The 26444-nt window shown below is 39.7% G+C and overlaps 1 protein-coding gene across 1 annotated transcript in view; it reads right to left on the bottom strand.

Annotated features, from left to right (window-relative positions):
• bchs (WD repeat and FYVE domain containing 3 bchs) overlaps positions 1–26444 on the bottom strand; it is a 478767-nt gene that overhangs the window by 348486 nt on the left and 103837 nt on the right. The window contains exons 14-17 of the mRNA XM_067152491.2: positions 24025–24170; positions 23799–23946; positions 13561–13716; positions 1316–1530 (exon numbers count right to left, since the gene is read on the bottom strand). Coding sequence (XP_067008592.2) covers positions 1316–1530; positions 13561–13716; positions 23799–23946; positions 24025–24170 — 665 coding nt within the window. The remainder of the gene's footprint in view (positions 1–1315; positions 1531–13560; positions 13717–23798; positions 23947–24024; positions 24171–26444) is intronic.

Here is a 26444-nt window from a genome sequence, read left to right as displayed (position 1 = left end):
TTAACTTTAAAACTATTCAGGATGAACACGAGTTTGAAGCTAGCCAGGATGAACTTAAATCACAATTTCAGACCAGTCCAGATTAACTTAAGTCACAGCTTCAATCCAATGAGGATGAACTTAAGTCATAATTTAAATTAAGTTCTGATGAACTTTAAACCAAGCTGAACAAACTTAAGGGTGGACAATACAAGTTACAGGAGGTGGTGGTGGTACACTCCAGATGAAGAAGTGACATTATGCAGGATATAAGTGAAATGGTAGAGAAAGGGTTCAAAGCAATACCTCATATTGTATATCCCAATATTCGAGACTTCAGGCAAGAGGTGAAAGAAATGGTTGATAACAGGTTTCATGGTAATACCTCAAAATGAGTTCAGTGTTCGAAACTTGAGGCAAGAAAAGGAAGTAGTGGAGAAACAGGTCAAGGCCATATCTCAAATTGTGCATGCCCTCATTATAGCCCTGAGGTTGAAAGTGGCGAAGATGACTGTTCTTTCCCGTCATTGGCAAGGGTACAAGCCGTCAGGGAGGAAGAGCGCTCAAAGGTCTGTCGTCACCACAGGAGAGTCGCTTGCCACCTATGGGATGATGAAGCTACAAAACAAAATCATCTGCTGGCAATGCAGCAACTGTGGCCACCAGAGGATGAACTGCTGACAGTGGGTACAAGCCGTCATGAGAGCAGAGAATCTGGAGATCCGCTAGACATCACGGAGCAACGCCTGCTACTGGGGATGCTGAAGTTCCAGAGGAGTTATCTACTGGAAATGCAGCGAGTATGGCCATCTGAGAGACAGCCACCCATCAGGGGAAAGGAGTTGTGGAACCCAACTGACAATTACAGAATGCGGACCTTACTTGACCAGGGCGCTCGTGTCAGTATGAATTCTCAATGTGACACGCAGGAACAATGGAAATACTATCAGGCAGACACTTTTTCCAGGAGACCGTGCCCTCAGAACCGCACCCACTGTCAGAAAGTTGAGAGGCAAGCAGGTACAGTGGACATCCAACCTGTGAGAGGTTGCTGATAGTGGGGTTCAAATCCCCTATAACCAGAATACAAGCTCACAGCTGCGTGTCCCTAACTGCACGGACAATTCGCTCGGTGGGGATGATTCTAATACATGCATGTTTATGATATGGATAATAAACCCATCACCATTCACCCATAAATGGTCAAGTGCCACAATACTTTCACTACAAAGAAATGACATCAACTATTGGATTAATCTGGGTGTTTCTATTAACTAATGCATATCTACCTATTATTTTTTCCTTCTTTTTACATGATACAGCTCTTATAACTTACCTAAGATCTCTAGGCTCTAAAGTCTGAGCTGTAAGTCTTTCCAGCATGTACTGTAATGGAGGATGAAGAGGATGTGTCTCCTCTTCCAATGCAACACGACCACAGGCTAACAGCTGGCCTGGAAGACCTGCATCACACATCACCTGCTGGTTGCGCTCAGAACGAACCAATGACTTCAGAACTTCAGAAGTATACATCTGCAATGTCAAGGCGACCTGCCATACATGGTTCACTGTTAGTTCTATCTTCAACAATACCTACAACCTACCTAGACATACAGATTGCATATTTAGTGCTTGCACTTCATATTCTTTCACAAAATTACTATATTTTATATTTCTAAAAAATTTGCATCAGACTTGTTCTTTGAGTGACAGCTCCCTTTGGTGCCACTACAGCAAGGAATCTCAGCTGCAGTGTTGAAATGTGAAGCTGTCATACCTTTTCCAGGCAGCATATCTTTGCATCTCCCCTTCTTCAGCCATTAGTTGTTACCTCACCTCTTTTGTGACTCAGGTGCACAATAAAACTTACTTACAGCTTATTTCACAGCATCACCTTCTACATCCATTGCCCTAATGTACAGATGCTTCAGCACTTTTTCCTGGTTCAGAAGGCAAATACCACATTTCTTGAATCAAGAACATGGATTATTCAGACCATTTTCAACTAGCTCTCAATTAGATCATAACAAGAGACGACATTCTTGCTTTAGTATAGTGGAACATCGTTTTCTGACTCCAGATTACTAAAAAAGGCAATTTTAGAACACTGAAGTTACTTTGTGACAGAGCCATTGTTGTCACAAAAGTTACCCCTTAAACTTCTTGTCTTTATTTTATTTTAACATAACTAACTGAAAGAAAGCTCAAAGTGACGTGAGAATTGTGGATGTTTATCATGAAACATGAAATTAAGATTTCCACTAACTTTGATGTGTGTACCTCATTAAGGTTTTGTGTTGCTGACAAAAATTTCCTGGTATTCACAAAACCACGTGCTCAGTACAATACACCAAGAGGCTCCCTGTCGCCAACAATCCAACACTTACAAAGTTATCATTATACAAACAGGTAGCAGCATTATTGAGGAGTGAAAACACATGCTGTTCCTTGTCAGAAGATCGATGTATATCCTGCAAAATATGAAATAAATACACTGACTGACAGAGCAAATGCAACACCAAGAAGGAGTGGTCAGAACTTTATGCCAATTGCAGGGTAGACTGACGTCACTGAGGTATGCTCATGATGTGAAATGCGCCGCTGTGCTGCGCACGTAGCGAACGATAAATGGGACACGGCGTTGGCGAATGGCCCACTTCGTACCGTGATTTCTCAGCCGACAGTCATTGTAGAACGTGGTGTCATGTGCCATAGGACACGTGTATAGCTAAGAATGCCAGGCCGCCGTCAACGGAGGCATTTCCAGCAGACAGACGACTTTACGAGGGGTATGGTGATCGGGCTGAGAAGGGCAGGTTGGTCGCTTCGTCAAATCGCAGCCGATACCCATAGGGATGTGTCCACGGTGCAGCGCCTGTGGCGAAGATGGTTGGCGCAGGGACATGTGGCACGTGCGAGGGGTCCAGGCGCAGCCCGAGTGACGTCAGCACGCGAGGATCGGCGCATCCGCCGCCAAGCGGTGGCAGCCCCGCACGCCACGTCAACCGCCATTCTTCAGCATGTGCAAGACACCCTGGCTGTTCCAATATCGACCAGAACAATTTCCCGTCGATTGGTTGAAGGAGGCCTGCACTCCCGCCGTCCGCTCAGAAGACTACCATTGACTCCACAGCATAGACGTGCACGCCTGGCATGGTGCCGGGCTAGAGCGACTTGGATGAGGGAATGGCGGAACGTCGTGTTCTCCGATGAGTCACGCTTCTGTTCTGTCAGTGACAGTCACCGCAGACGAGTGTGGCGTCGGCGTGGAGAACGGTCAAATCCGGCAGTAACTGTGGACCGCCCTACCGCTAGACAACGCGGCATCATGGTTTGGGGCGCTATTGCGTATGATTCCACGTCACCTCTAGTGCGTATTCAAGGCACGTTAAATGCCCACCGCTACGTGCAGCATGTGCTGCGGCCGGTGGCACTCCCGTACCTTCAGGGGCTGCCCAATGCTCTGTTTCAGCAGGATAATGCCCGCCCACACACTGCTCGCATCTCCCAACAGGCTCTACGAGGTGTACAGATGCTTCCGTGGCCAGCGTACTCTCCGGATCTCTCACCAATCGAACACGTGTGGGATCTCATTGGACGCCGTTTGCAAACTCTGCCCCAGCCTCGTACGGACGACCAACTGTGGCAAATGGTTGACAGAGAATGGAGAACCATCCCTCAGGACACCATCCACACTCTTATTGACTCTGTACCTCGACGTGTTTCTGCGTGCATCGCCGCTCGCGGTGGTCCTACATCCTACTGAGTCGATGCCGTGCGCATTGTGTAACCTGCATATCGGTTTGAAATAAACATCAATTATTCATCCGTGCCGTCTCTGTTTTTTCCCCAACTTTCATCCCTTTCGAACCACTCCTCCTTGTTGTTGCATTGTCACTGTCAGTCAGTGTATTTGGCACACACCTGTCACAAGTAACCCATCCAGTCACAAAGTAACCCGGGTTTATGGTGCCATGGTACATTATTATTTTAATTGATTCAAACAACAAGGGGTACCAAACATTTAAAAAAAAGTCTTTTTATGGCAAATGCAAGGTTTTACAAATCTATATTTCAAGAGGACTTCGTAATACTGGAGCTATTCTAAAACAAAATTACCTATCTACTACACTAGTGCAGAAATGGCTGCAGCTGGCATATCAGTAAATGAACATAGTGCCTAGCAACATATGAACTACTACTTTTCTTTTATTTGGCAACTAAAGATCCTATAACCTATGTCTATAGCCATATTAGTATTTACTGTCATAAATATGTCCCCTTAATGGCAGCTTTGGTGGAGGGGGCCTTCAGAACAATGCATGAGGCATTCCATTCTCAATGTGCTGCCTTGTAAATCAAAAAAAGGGACTACTAAAGGCTAAGGGATTCATCTTAACAGAAAAACCCTCGACTGTGCTAGTCAAAGCAAGTTAGCAGAACAGGAAAAAGGGGGAATGCTTTCAGCGATAGGAAAAACCCTGTAATATTAGGATTGTTCATTCCCACACCTGGCCTGCTGGAGTGGAGATGATGATGATGATGATGATGATGAAGAAGAAGAGTACATGTTATAAATCGGGATGCTAGTTTGAAAAGGTTGAGGGAGACAAAAACAAGGAAGTTTTAAAACTTATAAGATATAAACTGTGCATAGTACAGTCAAGATGCATAGGATAAGAGCTTACATGTCCACCAATCACAATGATTCTTGAAAATATTCACGGTCATGAGGAGGATCAAAGCAGTTCTTGAGCATTCAATTATGGGTGGCTAGTCTATTTGGACCTGATGTCGGGCCATCAATATAGACTTGTTGCACAGAGCAATTTATACTTGAGATGGGTCAAAAGCGGGGAGCCTCAAGCGTCAGCAGAATGACTGGTTTTTCAGTTGTGGTACTGTGGTGTGGAAGAGAGAGGGACCTCACTACACGATTATTCCCATGAACACTATCATGATACCTGCTTTAAATGGATCTAATTCGTCATGCGACCCGGCTGACAACCGGCGCTTTTGCGGTTCCAGGCTGCAAAGTGTGAAATGTGCTACTGGGCATGTGCATGTAGGCAACCAGGCTGCACATGCGAAATTTGCGACTGGAAGAACAAAGCAGAATGTGGCTACTTGGAATGTGAGAGGACTTTTAGCTTCAGGACAACTTCTCCTGATAATACAAGAGCTGGAAAGGTATAATATAGGAGTGGCTGGGCTAAGTGAAACTCACTGGAAAAACAATGGCCATTTTAGAAGTGGTAATCATTGGGTCTACTTTTCTGGAAATGAAGAAAAAAGCAGTAACGGGGTTGCAATTGTGATCAGTGACAAACTGAATGGCCTAGTGAAAGGATATAAACCTGTTAATGATCGCATTATAACACTAAGTCTCAAATGCAAGCCACTTTCAATCAACATCATTCAGGTTTATGCCCCAACAGCGGATGCGTCTGATGAAATAATCGACCGCTTCTATCAAGATCTTGATGCTACTGTTTCAGCTTTTCCAAGCAGAGAACTAACTATTGTTATGGGAGACTTCAATGCCAAAATTGGTTCAACACAACATGATGAGTATGTCAGAACATTGATAGGAAGATATGGAATTGGAGAAAGAAATGAATGGGGGAACAGGCTTCTTGAGTTTGCAATTCAAAACAGGTTCACAATAACTAATACAGTCTTCAAGCATCACACACGGCACATGTACACATGGACTTCGCCTGATGGTCAATATAAAAATCAGATTGACTACATCTTGATCAGTTCAAGATGGAGGTCTTCTGTAAAGGACACCAAAACCCGTCCAGGTGCAGTATGTGGCAGTGATCATCAACTTCTTAGAACAGAAATAAAAATAAAACTTCAAACACCAGTTAAAAGATCACACAGGATGCCACAAGTAGTCGTCGTCATTCAAGGAATCATTGGCGTGAAAAGCCTCCACATTACAGGATCCAGTAACAACTGCAGAAGGGCTGTGGAATGTGACTAAAAAACAGGATAGAGTCCTCTTTGAAAGAATCTTGAGTACCAAATACTAGAAGGCAACAGTGGATCCCTGACTTGACCCTTCAGCTTGTAGAAGAAAGAAGGTGCCTTAAAAAATCTGGCATTAACACTAAAGAAAAAAGAGAGCAAATATCTGATTTTGATAGAAAGATTCAGTCTTCTTGTAGAACAGATAAGAATAATTTCCTTAGTAACATTTGTTTTGAGATTGAAGACCATGCAAATCAAAACCACAGCAAGGATATTTTTAACAAAATTAGAATAATCACTCGAGAATTCAAGCCATATTCCTGGAATGTACAGAACTCAGAGGGTGATGATGTGGATATAGAGAATGTTCTGGAAACATGGAGACTGTACTGCCAGGATCTGTACAGTGAACAATGTAATGCACAAGACCAAGTGAAGATAGACAAACAGTCAGATCCTGAACCTGACATCCTCTGAGATGAAGTAGAAATGGCTTTGAAAATGCTGAGAACTGGAAAGGCGTGTGGACCTGATGGAATAAGTGCAGAAGTCTTGAAAGTTACAGGCAATGCTGGAATTGAAATGCTGTTGAAAATCTGCCAAGCAATATGGAATTCTAGAAGATGGCCCGAGGAATGGGTACAGTCAATCTTTGTCCCAATACACAAGAAGGGATTGAGGAAAAAATGTGGAAAATATTGCTTAATTGCTTTGATTTCACATGCCAGTAAAGTTATGCTTCATATCTTGCACAAGAGACTCCGGGCATTCCTAGAGTATCAAATTCCTGAAGTCCAGACTGGATTGATGAAAGGAAAAGGCACTCGAGAACAGATTTAAGCCTAAGACAAATCATAGAAAAGGCTAGAGAATTCAATGTTCCAGTATACGTGTGCTTTATTGACTACCAAAAGGCCTTCGATACTATCAAATGGAACCATCTTTGGAAAATTTTGGATGACATGGGTTTGCCACTCCATTTGATTGATCTCAAGTTCTTGTATAAGGAAAATATAGCCACTGTGAAGATTCAAAACAAACAGTCTCAGCAGTTCCGTACGAGGGCTGGAGTTCGTCAGGGATGTATCCTGTCACCGTTACTTTTCAATCTCTATGGTGAATATGCAATACGCATTAGATGGCTGGGACAAAGGATTTTCCATTAGGGGATGCAAGATCAACAACTTGAGATTTGCTGATGACACCACCTTGATAGCATCATCTGAAGAGGAGTTGACAGAGCTGATCAAGAGAGTAGAGGAAGCAAGCCTAGAAATTGGATTATGCCTAAATCGACAGAAAACCAAAGTCATGATTGTTGATCGTAAGAACAACAACAGTCCACATATCAAACAGATTGGAGGGTGTGAAGTTGTACATCAGTATGTATACCTAGGCTCCTTACTATCCAATTCTTGTGGTTCCAAAGATGAAATAAAGCGCAGAATTGAAATAGCAATGGTAGCAATGATCCGTCTGCGGAAGATCTGGAAAGATAACATCACCATTAAGACAAAAAAGAAGCTCGTTGAATCTCTAGTCTTCTCAGTCTTCTTGTATGGCGCAGAGACGTGGACCATCCTCAAACGTGATCGTGAACGGATAGAAAGCTTTGAAATGTGGTGCTGGAGGAAAATGTTAAGGATTCCTTGGACAGCTCATCGCATGAACACATCAATCCTGAACCAATTTCAGATAAAAGTTAGTTTATCGTGTAAGGTCTCTCAGCGGATCGTACGCTACTTTGGACATATAATGCGCCGAGATGGTAGTCTTCAAAAGCTGATTGTTGAGGGCAAAGGCCAGGAACCAGACAACAAGGACGAGTACCAACGCGATGGATTGACATGATGAACGGCCCCCTTCAGAGTTCTCTCAGAGCAACCACATTGAAAGCTATAGATAGGGAAGAATGGCAAAGTATGGTTCATCGGCTAGATGGCTGAATATTATGATAGTTATGACCCTCAGTCATGAGGAAAAACGAAGAAGAAGAAGAAGAAGAAGAAGAAGAAGAAGAAGAAGAAGAAGAAGAAGACGAAGAAGAAGAAGAAGAAGAAGAAGAAGAAGAAGAAGAAGAAGAAGAAGAAGAAGAAGAAGAAGAAGAAGAAGAAGAAGAAGAAGAAGACTTCTATTTGGAGAGAGTGCAGCGAACATGATAATGATGATGATGATTGTTACTGTTTAAAGTGGCCTAACATCTATGTCAATGGACTAGTGAATATATGCATTAGCCCATTTAAGTGAAATAAAAGTCATTTTAGGCAGAATATAATTAACTGTATGAAACATGTTTTGAGAGTTATAACATAGTTCCACTATAACTGAGAGACCTTACAACAATTAGTGGAAAGATTTGACAGCGTTGAGGCACATGGCAAATTTATACAAGCAAAATTTTTAAATATGATAATTAGAAGAAAGAGCAGCTTGTAGTAATTTCAATAAGGTGTCCTGTACCAGTGCAAAGTGAAACAGACTCTACAGGGAGAGGGAGAAATGTAAGCACAAAGATGCCACCCATCCTCATGTCGGTGACTTTGTTCCAGGAACAACATTAAAACTACTGTATTTCATTCATTTATTGTAATAATAATAATAATAATAATAATAATAATAATAATAATAATAATAATAATAATAATAATAATAATAATAATGGCGTATGGCCTCCAGAGAGGCCTAGTGCGGGTCTTTTTCTCGTAGATGACCTATATTAGGCGACCTGCATATCTGTGAAGATGAGGGCCCTACCTAGGATGATTTCTAATGCTGAAAACACTACACACACCCAGCCCCTGAGCCATTGGAATTAACCAATTAAGGTCACAATCACAGACCCGGCCGGGAATCGAACCCGGGACCCTCTGGACCAAAGGCCAGCACGCTAACCATTTAGCTATGGAATTGGACATTTATTGTAATAATTATGTGTTAAAAATGGAATAAAATTAATATTGTGATACTGAAATTATACACAGTTGACTGAAACTATGATTTTTATTTGAACTCTCTTCACTAAAACGACATATTCACGTTAAAAGAACTTGCGGCCACATCTTGACACAGCCTAAAACATTTATTCATTTGTTTAGCATATGGTATTAAAAATGTTACTAACAAACAACAAAATGAAAACTAAATGAACTAAAAGCAAGTTACAAATTAATATCTAAACTACTTATAATTATAAATTGTAGCACCTCCAGTGGCCAAGAAAAAACAACACTGGACGGCTGAAAAGAAAGAAGCTGTAAGTAAGAGAATGAAGGAATACTGGTGCCAAAGAAAACCAAAGTCGTGAAGAGTTATTTACGTGGTCCATAGCTGGCCAAAATCAATTATAAATGAATGTAGAACCTCTGATGTAACATCAAAGAATTCCAGAACATTTCTAGGGTAGGTAGATAAGAGACATTCCTCAACAATATGTTTGTTTAGAACATCTGCACTTGCATGTTGGATTCAAGATTCTCCCCTCCACTCGTACAAAGGCGAAGCACATCCACCACGAACTGTTCTGATGCTGTTCAGAATCAACTACATACTGAGAGGTAAACTCAGATTATCAGGTTTTTTTTGCTAGGGGCTTTACGTCGCACCGACACAGATAAGTCTTATGGCGACGATGGGATAGGATAGGCCTAGGAGTTGGAAGGAAGCGGCCGTGGCCTTAATTAAGGTACAGGCCCAGCATTTGCCTGGTGTGAAAATGGGAAACCACGGAAAACCATCTTCAGGGCTGCCGACAGTGGGATTTGAACCCCCTATCTCCCGGATGCAAGCTCACAGCCGCACGCCTCTACGCGCACGGCCAACTCGCCCGGTGATTATCAGGTTTAACACTGTCTCTGAGAAAACTATGCAGCTGTGATGGAGAGCTATTAATCCATGCCTACTTTCAAGCCAGATTAATATAAAAGTTAGTCTTCCAGGTTCTTAGCTGCCCTGGCTGGAGGTAGTCTATAACAAGGCCTGTCAATTTCAGTGTCTGCAATATCATCATGGATACGTAGATAAGTGTCTGTAGCTATTTTCTTATATTCCCTAATTAGATCATGTTTCCTTCACAAGTGAATATGGTTGTGAAAGCTTAACCGTGTATATAATTTGAATGGTTCACACTGGAAGCAGTGCCTGATCTGTAGCTCATATCCCAGCCAAGAGAGCAGAAATGGCTAGGCCACAGCAGCTCAGACATGAAAATCGAACACTGTGAGTTAGGTTCCCACTGGTATATGGATGGCAATCTTGTTCTGTACTTAAGATCTCTTTGGCATGTACTGTACTCGACACACCCTAATAATACCAATATAAATGGTCTGAAATTGGACATTATGAATTTTCCAGCTAACTCATTTCTGGTTGCCAGCATTTTGTCCCAGTGTGCTAAGGTGGGCTCATCAGTTGGTAAATAGCACACCCACCAAGACGCAGGGTCAGTGCATACCGTGGAGGCCACTGAGTAGGCTACTTGGAGCCACCAGCAGTGCCAATGCACTATGAGAGACTTTATCTCATTACCAAAAATTGATGCCTGCCTGGCCATCAGATGGTATAGATCTTGATTCCCATAGGGAACCTGAAATATTTGTCCCGAATAAATAAATTTATAATACCAATATAAATGGTCCGTTATTGAACATATTTAATTATAACATGATTGTTATTGACCAGTAGGAAAAGACCACGTTTTCAAGAGAGAGAGTAATCGCCTAAACATTACAAATAAGGTAGCAAATTTGATCTAGAAACAGAAATAATCAAGAGGAAAGCTTACCCGGAGGCCCCGGGTTCAACTCCCAGCCAGGTCAGGGGACTTTTACCTAGATCTGAGGGCTAGTTGGAGGTCACTCAGCCTACATGATTACAATTGAAGAGCAATCTGATGATGAGACGGTGGACCCGGTGTAGAAAGCCAAGAATAATGGCTGACAGGATTCGTCGTGCCAATCACACGACACCTCATAATCTGAGCAGCGGTCTCTTGGTAGGCCATGGCCCTTCAAGGCTGTTGTGCCATGGGGTTTGGTTTGTTATACAGTATATTCTTAATATGTATAATGTATAAATCTATATATATAAAATAAGAGTTTTGTCTGTACATTGCTCGGAATTTGAAAAGAATGGTATTTCTGTATCGGTCATGTCCACAGTAACAAGAAAATGCATTTTTTACTTTTCCGTAATTTCTGTCTGTCTGTCTGTCTGTCTGTCTATCTGTCTGTATGTATGTACACGCATCACGAGAAAACGGCTGAAGAGAATTTAATGAAAATCGGAATGTAAAGTCGGGTGATGAACCGCTACAATCTAGGCTATAAATTATTTTAATCACGCTGAGTGAAATGGTAGTTTAGGGGAAGGCCTGAAATTTAATTCTCAAATATTTATGTTATTAGTGGTCGTGTCTTAATGAAAATCGCTAGACAAAGATGGGAAATAATTCGCTACAATATAGGCTATACACGCTGAGAAAAATGGTAGTTTAGGGGAAGGCCTAAAATTTAATTGTCAAATATTTATTTTATTAGTGGTCGTATCTTCACGAAAATTGTTGTGCAAAGTCGGGGAATAGGTCGCTATAATCTAGGCTGTCAATAATGTTATTCGCACTGAGTGAAATGGTAGTTTAGGGGAAGGCCTGAAATGTAATCTATATATATATATATAATAAGAGTTTTGTCTGTACATTGCTCAAAATTCAAAAAGGATGGTATTTCTGTATCAGTCATGTCCATAGTAACAAGGAAATGCATTTTTTTAAATTATCCGTAATTTCTGTCTGTCTGTCTATCTGTCTGTCTGTCTGTCTGTCTGTCTGTCTGTCTGTATGTATGTATGTATGTACACGCATCACGAGAAAACGGCTGAAGAGAATTTAATGAAAATCGGTACGTAAAGTCCGGGAATAAGTCGCTACAATCTAGGCCATAAATAATCTTTTTCACGCTAAGAGAAATGGTAGTTTAGGGGAAGGCCTAAAATTTAATTCTCAAATATTTATTGGTTGTCCCATCGTAAACAAAATCGGTATGCAAAGTCGGGGAATAAGTCGCTACAATCTGGGCCATAAATAACTTTATTCACGTTGAGCGAAATGGTAGTTTAGGGGAAGGCCCAAAATTTAATTCTAGAATATTTGTGTTATTAGTGGCCTTATTGACAATAATTACTATATAAATAAAGTTACATAGTATTATTTCCGATCATTTATGTCTTTTACATTTTGACCGTACCGGCTATGATAACGGAGATAATTTTTTTTTGTTATTTTTTTTGTTATTTGCTTTACGTCGCACCGACACAGATATGTCTTATGGCAACGATGGGATAGGAAAGGCCTAGGAAGTGGAAGAAAGCGGCCGTGGCCTTAATTAAGGCGCAGCCCCAGCATTTGTCTGGTGTGAAAATGGGAAACCACGAAAAACCATCTTCAGGGCTGCCGACAGTGGGGCTCGAACCCACTATCTCCCGATTACTGGATACTGGCCGCACTTAAGCGACTGCAGCTATCGAACTCTGTACGGAGATATTTATGAATATGGATTTTTGTTGCTAAGATCATATCAGCGCCGTCGCGAGAAAATGGCTAAAGAGAATTTAATGAAAATTGGTGTGTAAAGTCGGGGAATAAGGAACTACAGTCTACGCTATAATTAATTTTATAAGACGGCCTTATATTACAGAGTCGAACGAAAACTGAATGTGAAGGCCTACAATACAGAAAGCTCATAACATTGATCAACAATAACATTACATTGACCATTGTTTGTTGTGATTTGCTTTGTGTCTCTGTTGCCATTCATCTCCGATAGATGGGATTACTACTGTATACCGCGTTTTTTTTAATTTGCTCCACGTCGCGCCGACACAGATGGACTCATGGCAACGATAGGATACGAAAGGGCTAGGAGTGGGAAGGATGCAGCTCCTACGTTAATTACGTTACAGCCCCAGCATTTTCCTGGTGTGAAAACTGGAGACCACAGAAAACCATCTTCAGGGCTGTCAACAGTGGAGTTTGATCCCACTACCTCCCGGATCCAAGCTCACAGCTATGCGCCCCTAACCGCACAGCCAACTCACCCGGTCGTACCGAGCATAACAGCCTGTCTGAAAATTAGCGGGAAGTAGCTGGGGTGTTAGATAAATTTCTGATACTACTGATACGTAACAAACTGGTTCATCATAGCGTTCGAGCTATTCAATTCCTACTCTGAGACACTGATTGGAATGAGCATTGTGCATATTTAACGGAATAATGGCAGAGAAGTGTTCATGGCTGTCTGCGGTCTGGTCATTGCAGCATTGGAACTTTGGACTGTTAGATCGGCACCGTAGTACTGTTCGTTAAAAGTGAGAAAATGTGCGGTTTATTAATTTCATCGAGTATTTTATATAACATTGCTTTTAATCACTACATTCCTTCTGACGACTTCAGATAGAAAAACCACAAAAACAGTATTTCTGAGAATCCCGTAGCGAAGCACGGGTACATCAGCTAGTATAATTATAAAATTAGTAGAACTTCATTTGCATTACTTAGTAATATTGATAAATTTTTAAATAACAGTCTAGAAAAGGACATGATCCACTTGCCTGTGTTTCCTGTGGATGTTGTATAGATGGTACAAGATGTAACATAGCTACCACCACTCCTGGATGCACAACAATAGGATCTGGCGCAGGAGGAGTGAGGTTTAATGAGTTCACAGCAGCTCTCTTTCCTCCAGGAGAATCTGGCAGCCTCTGACCCTGTACAAACAAGAAACTTTCTGATGGAACTGGGAGGATACATCAATTCTACAGCTTTCCTTCCTCTTATTATATTATTTAATTTTTATCTAATTAAGATATTTGTCTACACATAACTTTTGTACTGCATTTATGAGGAATCAGTCTGAGATCTTTTAAATTCTTAATAATTTTCACATTTTTGAGTGATGTCAAATAATAGACAGTAGGAAACTAGTCACTTATGAAGGAAAAGTAATTACTCACCACATGAACACTCACGACTTATCTGTCTAGAATAGCTACATCTGTCATAGGCCAAACTTGGCACGTGCATACAGACATCTAGCTAGATCTAGGACTGATGCAACCTCAGTGATAAACCTTGCATGCTATAACACAACCAGTTTTAAACTTGTATACTACTACTACTACTACTACTACTACTTTTCTCTATCCACAACCAAGCCAACTTGCCAACTTTCCCTTCTATGTTGCCTTTTATGATCCGTTGTAGCAAGATGAATTTGTCATTTTGGAAGATCTTTTCTGTGTGTTGCAAAAGTTAAGAATTCTTATGATTACCAGGAATGATGGAGTATTTCTTCATTGGTGATGTAGTCTACCCTACCCACAGGATCTCCAACATTATGCAATAAATCATCATTCCAAGGATATGTTTTCCCACTTCCACACCTTCAAACGAGTTTTAAATTTCTGGCAGAGTTCGGGATTAAACACAGAGGAAAGCTGGTCTTTCCACCTCAACAGATCTTCCATTCTGAATATGTTAAGGTTAATTTCAATATGCTCTTCTACTTTGCTTAGCACATCTTCAAAGTTTTATTTTGCATAGTCACAATTAAAATAAAGTAATTAAAAATGTCTATATCAGCAAAAATCATATTTGTTTGTTAGAACCGGTATTTGGAAATTGAATTCCATTGTCAGCAACAAATTATTTCTTTAAATTATACTAGCAGTTTTCCGCTGGCTCCGCCCGCAATGTACAAAGTATAGTGTTGTTCATTACTATCCACACGGATGTATTTGCAAAGTTTCGAGTTAATGAAATAAAGCACAAGATCTGCTGTGGTAATAGAATGTAATATTATGGTAACAAAACACTTGAAAATACATCACACAAAGAAATTGAATTAAACGTTCCTTGGAACAACACTACGCGCCAAACTGTTAAAAAGTCCTTCAAAGATCTTCGTCAAGGAGACAAATGTACTCATAACTTTTCTCAGAATCTACCAATTTAAGTAGTTATTACCTCAAAAGAAAGCGCTTGGCCCACTGAGTGTTTTTTTGACCAAAATAAACTGCGTACCTTAATTAGAACGAAAGGTATGATTGCTTCAATGAGAAAAAATGTTGAAGAAATGAGATGTCAAATTAAATGTGTACTCATAACTTTCTTCAGAATCAACCAATTTGAATAGTTAAGAGCTGAAATAAAAGAGCTTGATCCACTGAGTGTTCTTCGGCCAAAACGAACTCCGTACCTCAATTAGAACCAAAGATATGATTGCTTTAAAAGAGACAAGAAATTGAAGAAAAAAACAAATAATTTGAGGAAGGCAGAAGTTAAGTGGTTTATAGTACCTGATGACAAATCTGTGCAAGAATACCTTTCAGTTTAAAAAAAAATGAAGGAAATTGACCGGATAGAATGGCCAGACTGACTGCTTTAGTTTTCATCAATTTTTTTAATATATAGATTTAAATTATGAAAAGGACTGGTAGGACATGGTTACATATTTTCTTTGTCCACAGGCACATTCTCATTCCCGGTTGCATGTTTGACCAGTTCTATTTTCAGGTATGTTGTAACCTCATTTAAAGAAATAATTTGTAAATGTTATGGAATTTAATTTCTGAAAACTGGTTCTAACAAAGAAATGTGATTTGTGCTGATATAGACTATGTTTTTATTACTTTATTGTATTGTGAATCATTAGCGCTGTTTATTAAATATGGCTTTGCCATTTTATGATGAATACCTATAGCCACACTTTGCAAACTTCAGTACACTAAAGACTTGCTTTTTTTTTTTTTTTCATGATAATTTTATCTTGATGTGAGTTCAAGATACAAAAAGGGAATGGGAGACATACAGGGATGCAGCAGTAGAAACAGCAAGGGAAAGCCTAGGAACATCTGAGTGTAAAGATGGGGAAAAAGTGAACCTCCTGGTGGAATGATGAAGTGAAGGCAACCTGTAAACATAAAAAAAGGTGTAACAGAAATGGCTACAAACAAGGACTGATGCAGACAGAGAACTACTGTATATGTAGATAAAAGAAACAAAGTGAAACAAATAACTGTTGAATCCAAGAAGAAGTCGTGGGAAGATTTTGGTAATAATCAGGAAAGACTTGGTCAAACAGCAGGAAAACCTTTCTGGACAGTAACAAAGAACCTTAGAAAGGGAGGAAAAAAGGAAATTAATATTTTTTGGGTAAATCAGGTGAACTCATAATAAATCTCAGGGAATCACTGGGCAGGTGGAAGGAATACTTTGATAATCTTCTCAATCTAAAAGGAAATTTTTCTGTTGACCTTGGGAGCAACTGAGCTCATGGGGAGGAGAACAACGATGTTAGTGAAATTACACTTGAGGAAGTGGAAAGGATGGTAAATAAATTCCAGTCATAAAGCAGTAGGAACAGATGAAATTAGACTTGAAATGGTGAAATGTAGTGGGAAGGCAGGAATGAAATTGCTTCACAGAGTAATAAGAATGGTATGTTAATGAAGTACCTTATGATTGGATGAAAGCAGTAATTGCTCGTATCGATAAGCAAGGGAACAGGAAGGACTGCAACAACTAACATGGTATTTCATTGATGAGTATAACAGGCAAGGTGTTTACTGGAATTTTGGAAGGGAGGGTGCAATCTATAGTTGTAAGTTGGATGAAAACCACTTTGGTTTCAGACCACAGAGGGGCTGTCAGGAAGATATTTTCAGTATGCGTCAGGTAACTGAAAAATGCTACGAGAGGAATACTTATGTTTTGTAAATCAAAAGAAGGCACATGACATTGTACCACAGGAAAAGATGTTAATGGTACCGAGGGTTTTTCGGATTAAGCATAGATTATAAAAAAGCAATCAAATACACTTTTGCTGACAATAGGGCTGAAGTGAAATTGATGGTAGAATGAGTTCTCGATTCAAGGTTGTTACAGGAGTTAGAAGTCTGGCTCTATGGCTAAATGGTTAGCGTGCTGGCCTTTGGTCACAGGGGTCCCGGGTTCGATTCCCGGCAGGGTCGGGAATTTTAACCTTAATTGGTTAATTTCGCTGGCACAGGGGCTGGATGTACGTGTTGTCTTCATCATCATTTCATCCTCATCACGACGCGCAGGTCGCCTACGGGAGTCACATCGAAAGACCTGCACCTGGCGAGCCGAACTTGTCCTCGGACACTCCCGGCACTAAAAGCCATACGCCATTTCATTTTTTTTTACAGGAGTTAGACAAGGCTGTAATCTTTCAATTTTGTAGATCATGGTTTACATGGATTATCTATTGAACGGTATAGTGGTAGGGAGGGATTCAGTTCGGTGGAAATGTAGTAAGCAGTTTGGACCATACCAACAACTTAGTGTTAATAGCAGACTTTGCTGAAAGTCTGCAATCTAATACAATGAAACCTCATTAGTGCATTCCTCATCAACATGTTTTCCCGCATACTGCATCGTAAATTTGAAGCCCCGATTTTTATCATATTAAATCTATGTAAAAAATACTTCACTTATGTCACAAATTTTTTCTATTCCTGCTTAATAGAATAAAATTTTTCCTTACACTCTGAAAATCAATGATTTCATGATTATTGGTCCGTATTGAATTGTGAATTCAATAATAGTTAAATATAAAACCATGAAGAATAGAATAACAAGTGTGATGACTCAGCCATTATAGCATGGTAGTTTGTGGACCCGCCACTGCAAGCAACGGTGTCCAACATGTGCTCCAGTAGTGCCGGGAAGTTATGTGTAGGAAAGTGCGGGAGACATTATTGTGTGAGATATTTCAAGTCAATAAATTGAATTTTCTTTGCTTTCAGTTCCTAAACTCAGTTCATTGTGTGTTGTGCACTTTAACCACGTGTGTTATGTGACTTGATTAAATTAATAGTTCAACATGCCATACGGTTTGGGTCTAGCTGTAAGTCAGGCTATAGTAAAGTAGTTAATGGTATTAAGATTCTTTTCACCACCGAAGGATATAAATAAATTTTTAAAATGGGCCACAGCTATTCCACGAAAGGATACTGTGTTAACGCGTAATAGTAGAATTTGTCTACTTCATTTCTCTGACAATTTGATAGTAAAATCAGATAATTTTATAGTGAAAGGTGAAAAAATGGTTATGTCTCATGTGAGATGGAAATTATGTCCAGGAGCAGTGTCTCACATTTTCCCTAATTTGCCAAAATACCTTTCAAGTGAGATTAAGTCCCGTGAAACTCCCAACAGGAAAAAGAATCTAGACACCACTAGAAAAAGAAGATTGAAAACGGGAGTGCATCAGCGAATGGAGAATTAAAAGGTCAGTCTAATGTTGATCAAAATTAGGGTTATTATTCTAGTGTGCTTTCTGATGCCGAAAAGACCTTTTCATCACCATTCATTTTAGATTCTAGTCGATACATTTTTAAGTTTTAATTTTAATTTGCACTTTGTTGCAGCTCGTATCATTAGGGGCCAATGACCTAGCTGTTAGGCCCCTTTAAACAAAAATGGAACTGAATACAACTGAATCCAAATGTGAAGTTACATGTTTTCACCTTAGCAACAAAATGGCCAATCATGAACTGAAGGTTCAGTTTGAGAACACTTGTCTTGCCCACAACAGATATCCACAATATCTAGGGATTACTCTTGACAGAACTCTGTCCTTCAAGAAACATCTTCAGAATACGGCTGCTAAGTTACGATCAAGAAACAACACCTTACAGAAGCTGTGTGGAACCACCTGGGGATCATTACCATCTACCCTTCGTTCTTCAGCTCTTGGTCTTATGTACTCTGCTGCATAATACTGCTCATCGATATGGCTGAACAGAAGTCACACCAAATTGACACTCAGCTGAATCACACTATGCGTATGGTATCAGGTACAATTAGACCTACTCCCATTTTCTGGCTATCGGTCCTATCCTATATTCCACCACCTCACCTCCATCGAGAAAATGCTCTCCTAAGAGATTATAAGAAAATAACTAAAAACAGTCAGTTGCCAATCCATGGTGACATGAATGATACTCTTATTAACAGGCTAAAATCTAGACACCTACCTGTTAGAACAGCCAGAAACCTAGCACACGCTAATTTTAATCTGCTACAGACCTGGAAGCAAGTATGGATATCCAGTGCTCCATCAGAATATCACTATCTACCATGGCTGAAAAACAAACCAGAGGGTTTTGATCTTCCATGGAAGACCTGGACAACTATCAACAGGATTCGCACTGGCCATGGCAGATATGGCGACTCCCTCCATAAATGGGGAATACTTAATTCGGCAGCGTGCAGTTGTGGTGCTGTGAAGCAAACAGTTCGGCACATTGTGGAGCAGTGTCCTCTCACTGCCTAATAGGGAAACCTAAGAGACTTTTTTCTGCTCTCACCCTTGTGTGTTGACTGTAAAGAATTTGAACCTGTAAATACTTCAAACTGTAAATATTATGTATTACTACTGTATTTATATGTAATGTGATGTGTTAGACATACACTAAATAATAATAATAATCATCTTTCTAATACCTATATCCGTGTTCAAAGTGAGTAAATTTCTTTTTGTAAGAAAGCTCTTCCTTCGCTCGTGCTAGTCTGCATGTTATTTTGTCCTTACTTCTGCCATCATTAGTTATTATTTTACTACCCAAATAACAATATTCAACTACTTCACTTAAGGCTTCATTTCCTAATCAAATATTATCTACATCACCTGACTAGGTAAGACTGCACTCCATTACTTTTGTTTTGGACTTTTTAAAAATCTTGTACTCCTTACCCAAGACTCTGTCCATACCATTCAGCAATTTCTCCAGACCTTGACTGGGTACGTTGTTAATCAATCTTCTAAATTTATTAAGTGTTCACCCTGTGCCCATTCTCTACGTGACAATAATCAAAGTACATTTTCAGTTCTCTCCGAAATAACAAACTATGGTTCAAGCAAGAATGACGTGTGTGTGGTTTTTTTTGTTTTTGCTATTGGCTTAACGTTACACCGACACAGATAGGTCTTATGGCGACGATGGGACAGGAAAGGGCTAGGACTGGGAAGGAAGCGGCCGTAGCCTTAATTAAGGTACAGCACCAACATTTGCCTGGTGTGAAAATGGGAAATCACGGAAAACCATCTTCAGGGCTAATGACAGTGGGGTTCGAACCCACTATCTCCCGAATACTGGATACTGGCCACACTTAAGTGACTGCAGCTATAGAGCTCGGTGAAGTGTTTTTAGCACGCCCTTCGAAAAGTATATGCGACATTCTTTTCCAGGTCGAGAAGGTCATTTATGAAAAACTGAACTCAAAATCGATGAGGGGCGAAATATTTTTTGATTGTATTGATTCTATAGACAAAATTTCAGTTGATCCTTCAGGAGCTGGCTGTTGTCTTCAACATATTATGGATATAATCCCCAGACTTGTTTATCATTATCTGAAGTGCCGATTTTTCTTCAGAATGAAAGAAATCCGGCGAAATTTACAATCTCGAACATCCGCCAAATCTTCACGCAAGCTTTCGAAAGTCCAGTCACCAACAAACTGAGTTGGTAAGTAGAGTAATACCTTTAAATAGTTCATAGGTGTTTGTTTTAATATGCTGGGAGTTGTGTGTTATTTATGTATATGTACACTTGAGTGACTAGTGCTTTTCGCAACTTGTGATGAAGGTCGTAGCTCGTATTTCCGTGTATGATATTTTTCCATTGTTCTCTGTCATGGTATTTTAATTGAAATCTCTCTTTTTTTTTTTTTTTTTTTTTTTTTTTTAAACCCAGCTGATCGGTACTGTGGACCTACCACATTCTAGCGCTGCCTGGCGGGGTGGGCTTGAACTCGATGAGTCATCACACTTGGTTCTTCTATTCATGATAAAACTATTTAACTATTATTGTTACTCTGAAAATGTTATTTATCATCCCTTGTGAAAGGAACGTGATTTCCAACTCTGTCAAGAGCCCTTGCCATAGTTGTGTGATAACGGGAAAAGGCCATGAATTCCTGAACTTCACATGATAAACTGCACCTTTGGGAAGCAAGCCGTTAGCCTCAAGAATGTTAAGTTTTGCTTGCCGGTTGGCAGTGAGATTTCCGAGTAACTCAGGGAGCCTTTTTTGTGCTTGTATTTAGCATTCTATTCAGAAGTTAGAGATTTATTTTGTGTTGAGTGGTATAGCAAAGGGTTGTTGTTAGGTCATCAGCCCAGAGGCTGGTTGGATCCTCAAATAGCACCACCAAAGGCTATGCAGCTGTAGGGAAACTGCAAAAACCAATGGCAGAGCCCAAATGAGGCGTAGCGAATATTTGTCACCTGGTAGCCTATATCTGGATTAGGAGCATAATTGAGTGAAGTTGACTAGCATGGTGCATGTTTGTCTTGTGATAGCCTAGATATGGATAAAGAAAAAGTCAGAAAATTCCTTACTAATGATGACAAAATTAAAATCTTTCAGCAAGTGGTCTGGCATCTGCATCTTTAAGCCCACAGAGGTGGTGCAAATGTTGAAACTTGCACATTCGACTCCATCACTAGGGTTGGTTAAGTTTTGTTCAGTTCAAAACGGCAGCCAAAGTCATTCTCTTGCAGTCGCACATGTTCAAGTGTAAACTCTAATTCATTGCCTAAGAGTGTGACCATATCATAATGTTTAATAGCCCACTAGTCCAAAATATAAGGCTTCTGCTAACATTTGTTTTAGGAAGAGCGTGGCCTGTAATAATACATTGATATTTTTATGGAGCCTTGGGTAAATGTTTTCACATTGGTTATCTGGTGTTTTTCACACCTTTCAAACCACTGCTGTTATTTTAAAAGCCCCAGCTGAAAAGGTTTTCATATTTGTTCTCTCATGTTTTTCACAATGTTTAATACTCTCCTCTCATCTTTTGAAACGGTAGATCCAGTTGTCACTGTTCCCGCGGATACACGACTTAAACTAAACTTAACTCATGTCAGAAAAAATGATATCTAGTGTTTCCACATGCCTGTTGAATAGTTTTCATTCGTGTATTCACTAGTACGCTGTCTTGCTTAACACATTATTTTTTCTTGTCCCCTGCAGAAATGTCTTAATGAAGTTTTATTTTATCTTGGACCTTGAAAATAGGTGCAATGAGTATGATATGAAAATTAGCCTTTTCAAGAATAAAGTGATGTCAGTAGGGAAGAAACAAAAGAGAAATGAAGGTCAGTTTGGGAATACAAAACTGGAACAGGTAGATCATTTCAGGTATTTAGGATGGAAGTTATCGCCTTAAGTGAAACTTGGTTGATGGATTTTGTGTTAGACAGTGAAATCCCACTCTCTAAAGAGTTTTCCTTATTCAGGGCCGATCATAGAACTGGATCCCGAGGACGGGGTGTTTGAATCGCTGTCAAATCTAAATGGCATGCGACCCTACGCTTTGACCTGATGAATGACTGTGAAGCTGTTTGGGTTAAAGTTACATTTCATAACATAAAATATTTATTTGCTTGTTTCTATAGACCACCTCGTTCTTATCTCAACTATTCTGAAGCTTTTCTTTCCTCTGTGCTTAAACCCGTTCATTCCGAAGATAACATTATCATATTAGGAGACTTTAATCTGCCTGTCACCTGGATTAGGTCAGCTTTCTAATAACCTTGACAAATAGTATCTGGACCACTATATTACTGGACTGAACTTCAAACAGCATGTCTTGGAAAACACCTGCAGAAATAGTCTTCTTGACTACCTGTTTTCTTATAACGAGTCCTCATCTGTTTCTGTGGGATGAAATATTTTTAACTCCAACCACAAGTCCGTCAAAGCAACTTTCATTCTCACCCCTCCCCATCCTCCGAGATGTCATCAACCTGTCCTTAGGAACTCTATGCCTGTGTGGCGTAAAGTTGACTGGCAGACTGTTAATCATACCCTGTCCCTTTTATCACGGCATTTGTTGCATGTGGGTGAAGTTCAAGATGTGGTGGACTTATTTTATGATTGGATGCTTGCTGTGATCCGTGACCTCATTCCTACTCGTTCAATGTCCAGAAAATGCCCCCATGGAAGAAGAGTGATACTAAAAGTGGTATTATTCACAGGAGTAGGCTATGTGCCGGCACCCTCTCCCTTTCTATTGTCATATATCATGTCATTCATTTCATCTCATTAATTCCTCTAATGAGGATGACACCAGAAAGTGCATTTGGTCATAAAAACTCGCTATGAAGATTCATCTCACTTCATACCCGACCCTGCAGAGAAACAGGTCAAGGGTTGGACATGCATATAGTATGGATTTTTGTATGACCTGGAACTTCAACACCCAGGAATCTTTCTTGAAATGACATTTGGACTTTAGGGAATACTGACTTAACACACATGAATCATTAACAGATATTTACTGAGTTGCAATAAACTCTGTAATTTAATACACTAAACGGAACGGAACAGAACAGAACAGAACAGAACAGAACAGAACAGAACAGAACAGAACAGAACAGAACAGAACAGAACAGAACAGAACACAATTCACAAACATTTCTTTTGATAGCACTCTCTCACTAACAAGCTTGACTTGCACTCGAGGCTAGGACAGATGTGCGAGCACCTCCCATGCATTGAACTCCACTGAACCATTATGGCATTGACAAGAAAGCACAGCGTGGCTAGTTCTAATTTCAAATGCTCTCACTGTACAACTTGTACTATTCTTCAGAGGAATACTAAAAGTTTGTTCCACTAAACCTATAGATCTGTGTACTATACTGATGGATCAAAAATGACTGCTGCAGATTTCTGAGAGTGAGGAAAGTGTGGCCAAAGAAATCTTACAAAAATTATAATTGACTAACATGCAACAAGGCAAAGATACCTACATCTGAAGTGTGTCTTCGATGTGTAGGCGACTTAAATGATATCACAGTTGTCACATTTGGTTTGTCATAAGAATCTAGAGCCACATCATACAAGAGCCTCAGCACAATGGTCGCATATGATAGTTGAAGAGGAATATGTTCAGGAATGCTGAAAAGTAACAAACATATTATTTTCCAAATCCACAATACCCATAAAGTAAAGAAAGAAGCCATGCTTAACACTAACCTTGGCTCCAGGATGTTACCAGTGAATAGGTTGTGAAATGTGTTCTCTTCTCGTGGGGTCAATGTTTCATCACAATCATCCAGCTGTTGCTGGCTGGAGAAGCAACCCAGCAAACGGAGTGTGTCGCATAGACTTGTAAGGCAGATCTACAACAACAACAACAATAATAATAATGAAGACCTTTTAATATCATGTACCCTGACTGCCGCTGTTGTCATTGTGTAATTTATGTTTTCATTTAATTTCCTTGTTATACTACTGTAAGTTAGCATGGCCAGAGGAATATCTCCCAATTGCAATGTATCTGTTTATTTATTTTACATTTTATGGCCTACATTGGACCACTCTAGTCAATTATCCAGGGAATTTTTTTTCTTTTCTATCAGCTTAATATTTCTCCATTATTTGAGGCCTTTCTTTCTCCAGTTGAAAACATTCTTCCATTAGACTTTTTATTAATCTTGGTCTGTTGCCTGATGTGTGCATGTGTCCTGAAGTATTTTAATTTTGTTTCTTGTAGATATTTTAATTTAGTGTTGAGTTTCCTGAATATTAGTGAACAAGAGAGTAAGGTTATCAGCAAATCCGAAACAAGTTTAAACTTAAATTTTGTTTGGAATTTCCAATTTTAGTGTTCTTTGTGTTGACCTTGTACCATTCCATCATTATATATTCAAATGCACAATTAAATAGTAAAGGTAATAAACAGTCCCCTTGTCTTAAACCTGGGACCTCTTTCACGAACGAACTTGGCAACTTTGCACTTCTCACTTTTCAATTCTTGCAAAGTGCAAAGTCATTCTTTCCACCATGATCTAGGTTTTACTTTTCAATTTCTTCGCAAAGTGAAAAGTCTATGCGAATGAGTGATCCGATTAAGTTTATTCCATGGGTAAATTGTATAATACTCTATGATTTTAATGCTTTATTTTTCGTGGCAAACTTGACAGTATAATTGTGGTACCGGTAGTTTTAAAGTTTTAATCATGAGAAAGAAGGATGATTACAAGAAGGTGGTTGTCCTAGAAGTTGTCAAGGAGAAACGGGACATCCTTTTTGGCAGCTTTAAAAATAACCTCTCAAACGATGACAAGCATCAATATTAACAAGATTTTGAAAAGTACCGTGTGCTTAGAAATGAAGTTAAACAAATAATGAGAAACAAAAAATATGCGTACTTCCAACAATTAGCCAGTAACTTAAACACAAAAAGTACCTGGAAACAACTCAGATCCGTAGGTATTGGGAGGCAAACTACAAACTCCAATACGCATGACATAAATCCAGATGAATTAAATGCCCACTTTACTAGAGAAATAGTTAATACCCACCCTCATATTATACAAACAACAATAAATTCTCTTCAATCTACTCCATTACCACAACGGCCTTTGTTCAAATTTCGTAAAGTAAATGAAAACGATGTAAGAAGAAAACTAACATCAATCAAATCGCAAGCAATCGGAGTGGATGACATCCCGATATCCTTCGTCGTTACCTTGATAGATGTAGTACTGCCAATTTTAACCCACATATGTAACTCATGTCTTTTGGAAGGCTACTTCCCAACTGTTTGGAAGGATGCCTTAATTTTCCCAGTACCAAAAAAATCTCTAGCAAATTCTCCATCTGACTATCGACCTGTCTGTATACTTTCTTCACTTTCGAAAGTCTTAGAAAAACTCATGCATGAACAACTGCTCCAATATTTGATGCATCATTCGTTACTTGATCACCTGCAATCTGGATTTAAAAAAGGACATAGTACATCTACTGCTCTTCTAAAAGTTACGGATGACGTAAGAAAAGCAATGGACGAACGCAAAGTGACCGTGCTCATTCTCCTAGACTTCAGCAGTGCTTTTGACACTATCAGTACGGACATATTAATAGCGAAATTGCATTCCTACCATTTTAGCCACGCTGCTCTCAAATTGTTCGCTTCCTACCTCCATAACCGACGACAGTGTGTTGCCATGAATGATAAGAGAACGGAGTGGAAGTACAAAGTTAATGGTGTGCCACAAGGTTCTATACTCGGCCCCCTGTTGTTTATTTTATATTTGAATGACATCTCTTCTAAGTTGAAAAACTGCAACTACCATCTCTATGCCGACGACCTTCAAATTTACTGTCACACAAAAGTGAATGACATAAATGCAGCTATTGAAAATATGAACCGAAACTTAGAACAGATCAGCTGTTATGCAGCTGAGAATTCTCTCTCCATCAACCCAACGAAAACACAAGCTATTATACTAGGCCAGAGGAAACTGCTTGCCCATCTACACAGTCTACAAATTCCAGTCATTCAACTAAATGGCGTTGCTATCCCATTCTGTAAATCAGTAAAAAGCCTTGGAGTCACTATAAATGAAACTTTAAACTGGGATGAGCATGTCACTAACGTATGCAGGAAA

The sequence above is a fragment of the Anabrus simplex genome, chromosome 8 (genome assembly GCF_040414725.1).
Source record: "Anabrus simplex isolate iqAnaSimp1 chromosome 8, ASM4041472v1, whole genome shotgun sequence".
NCBI lineage: Eukaryota > Metazoa > Arthropoda > Insecta > Orthoptera > Tettigoniidae > Anabrus > Anabrus simplex.
Note: the sequence above shows the minus strand (reverse complement) of the source record. Positions and strands in the feature narration are given on the sequence as shown.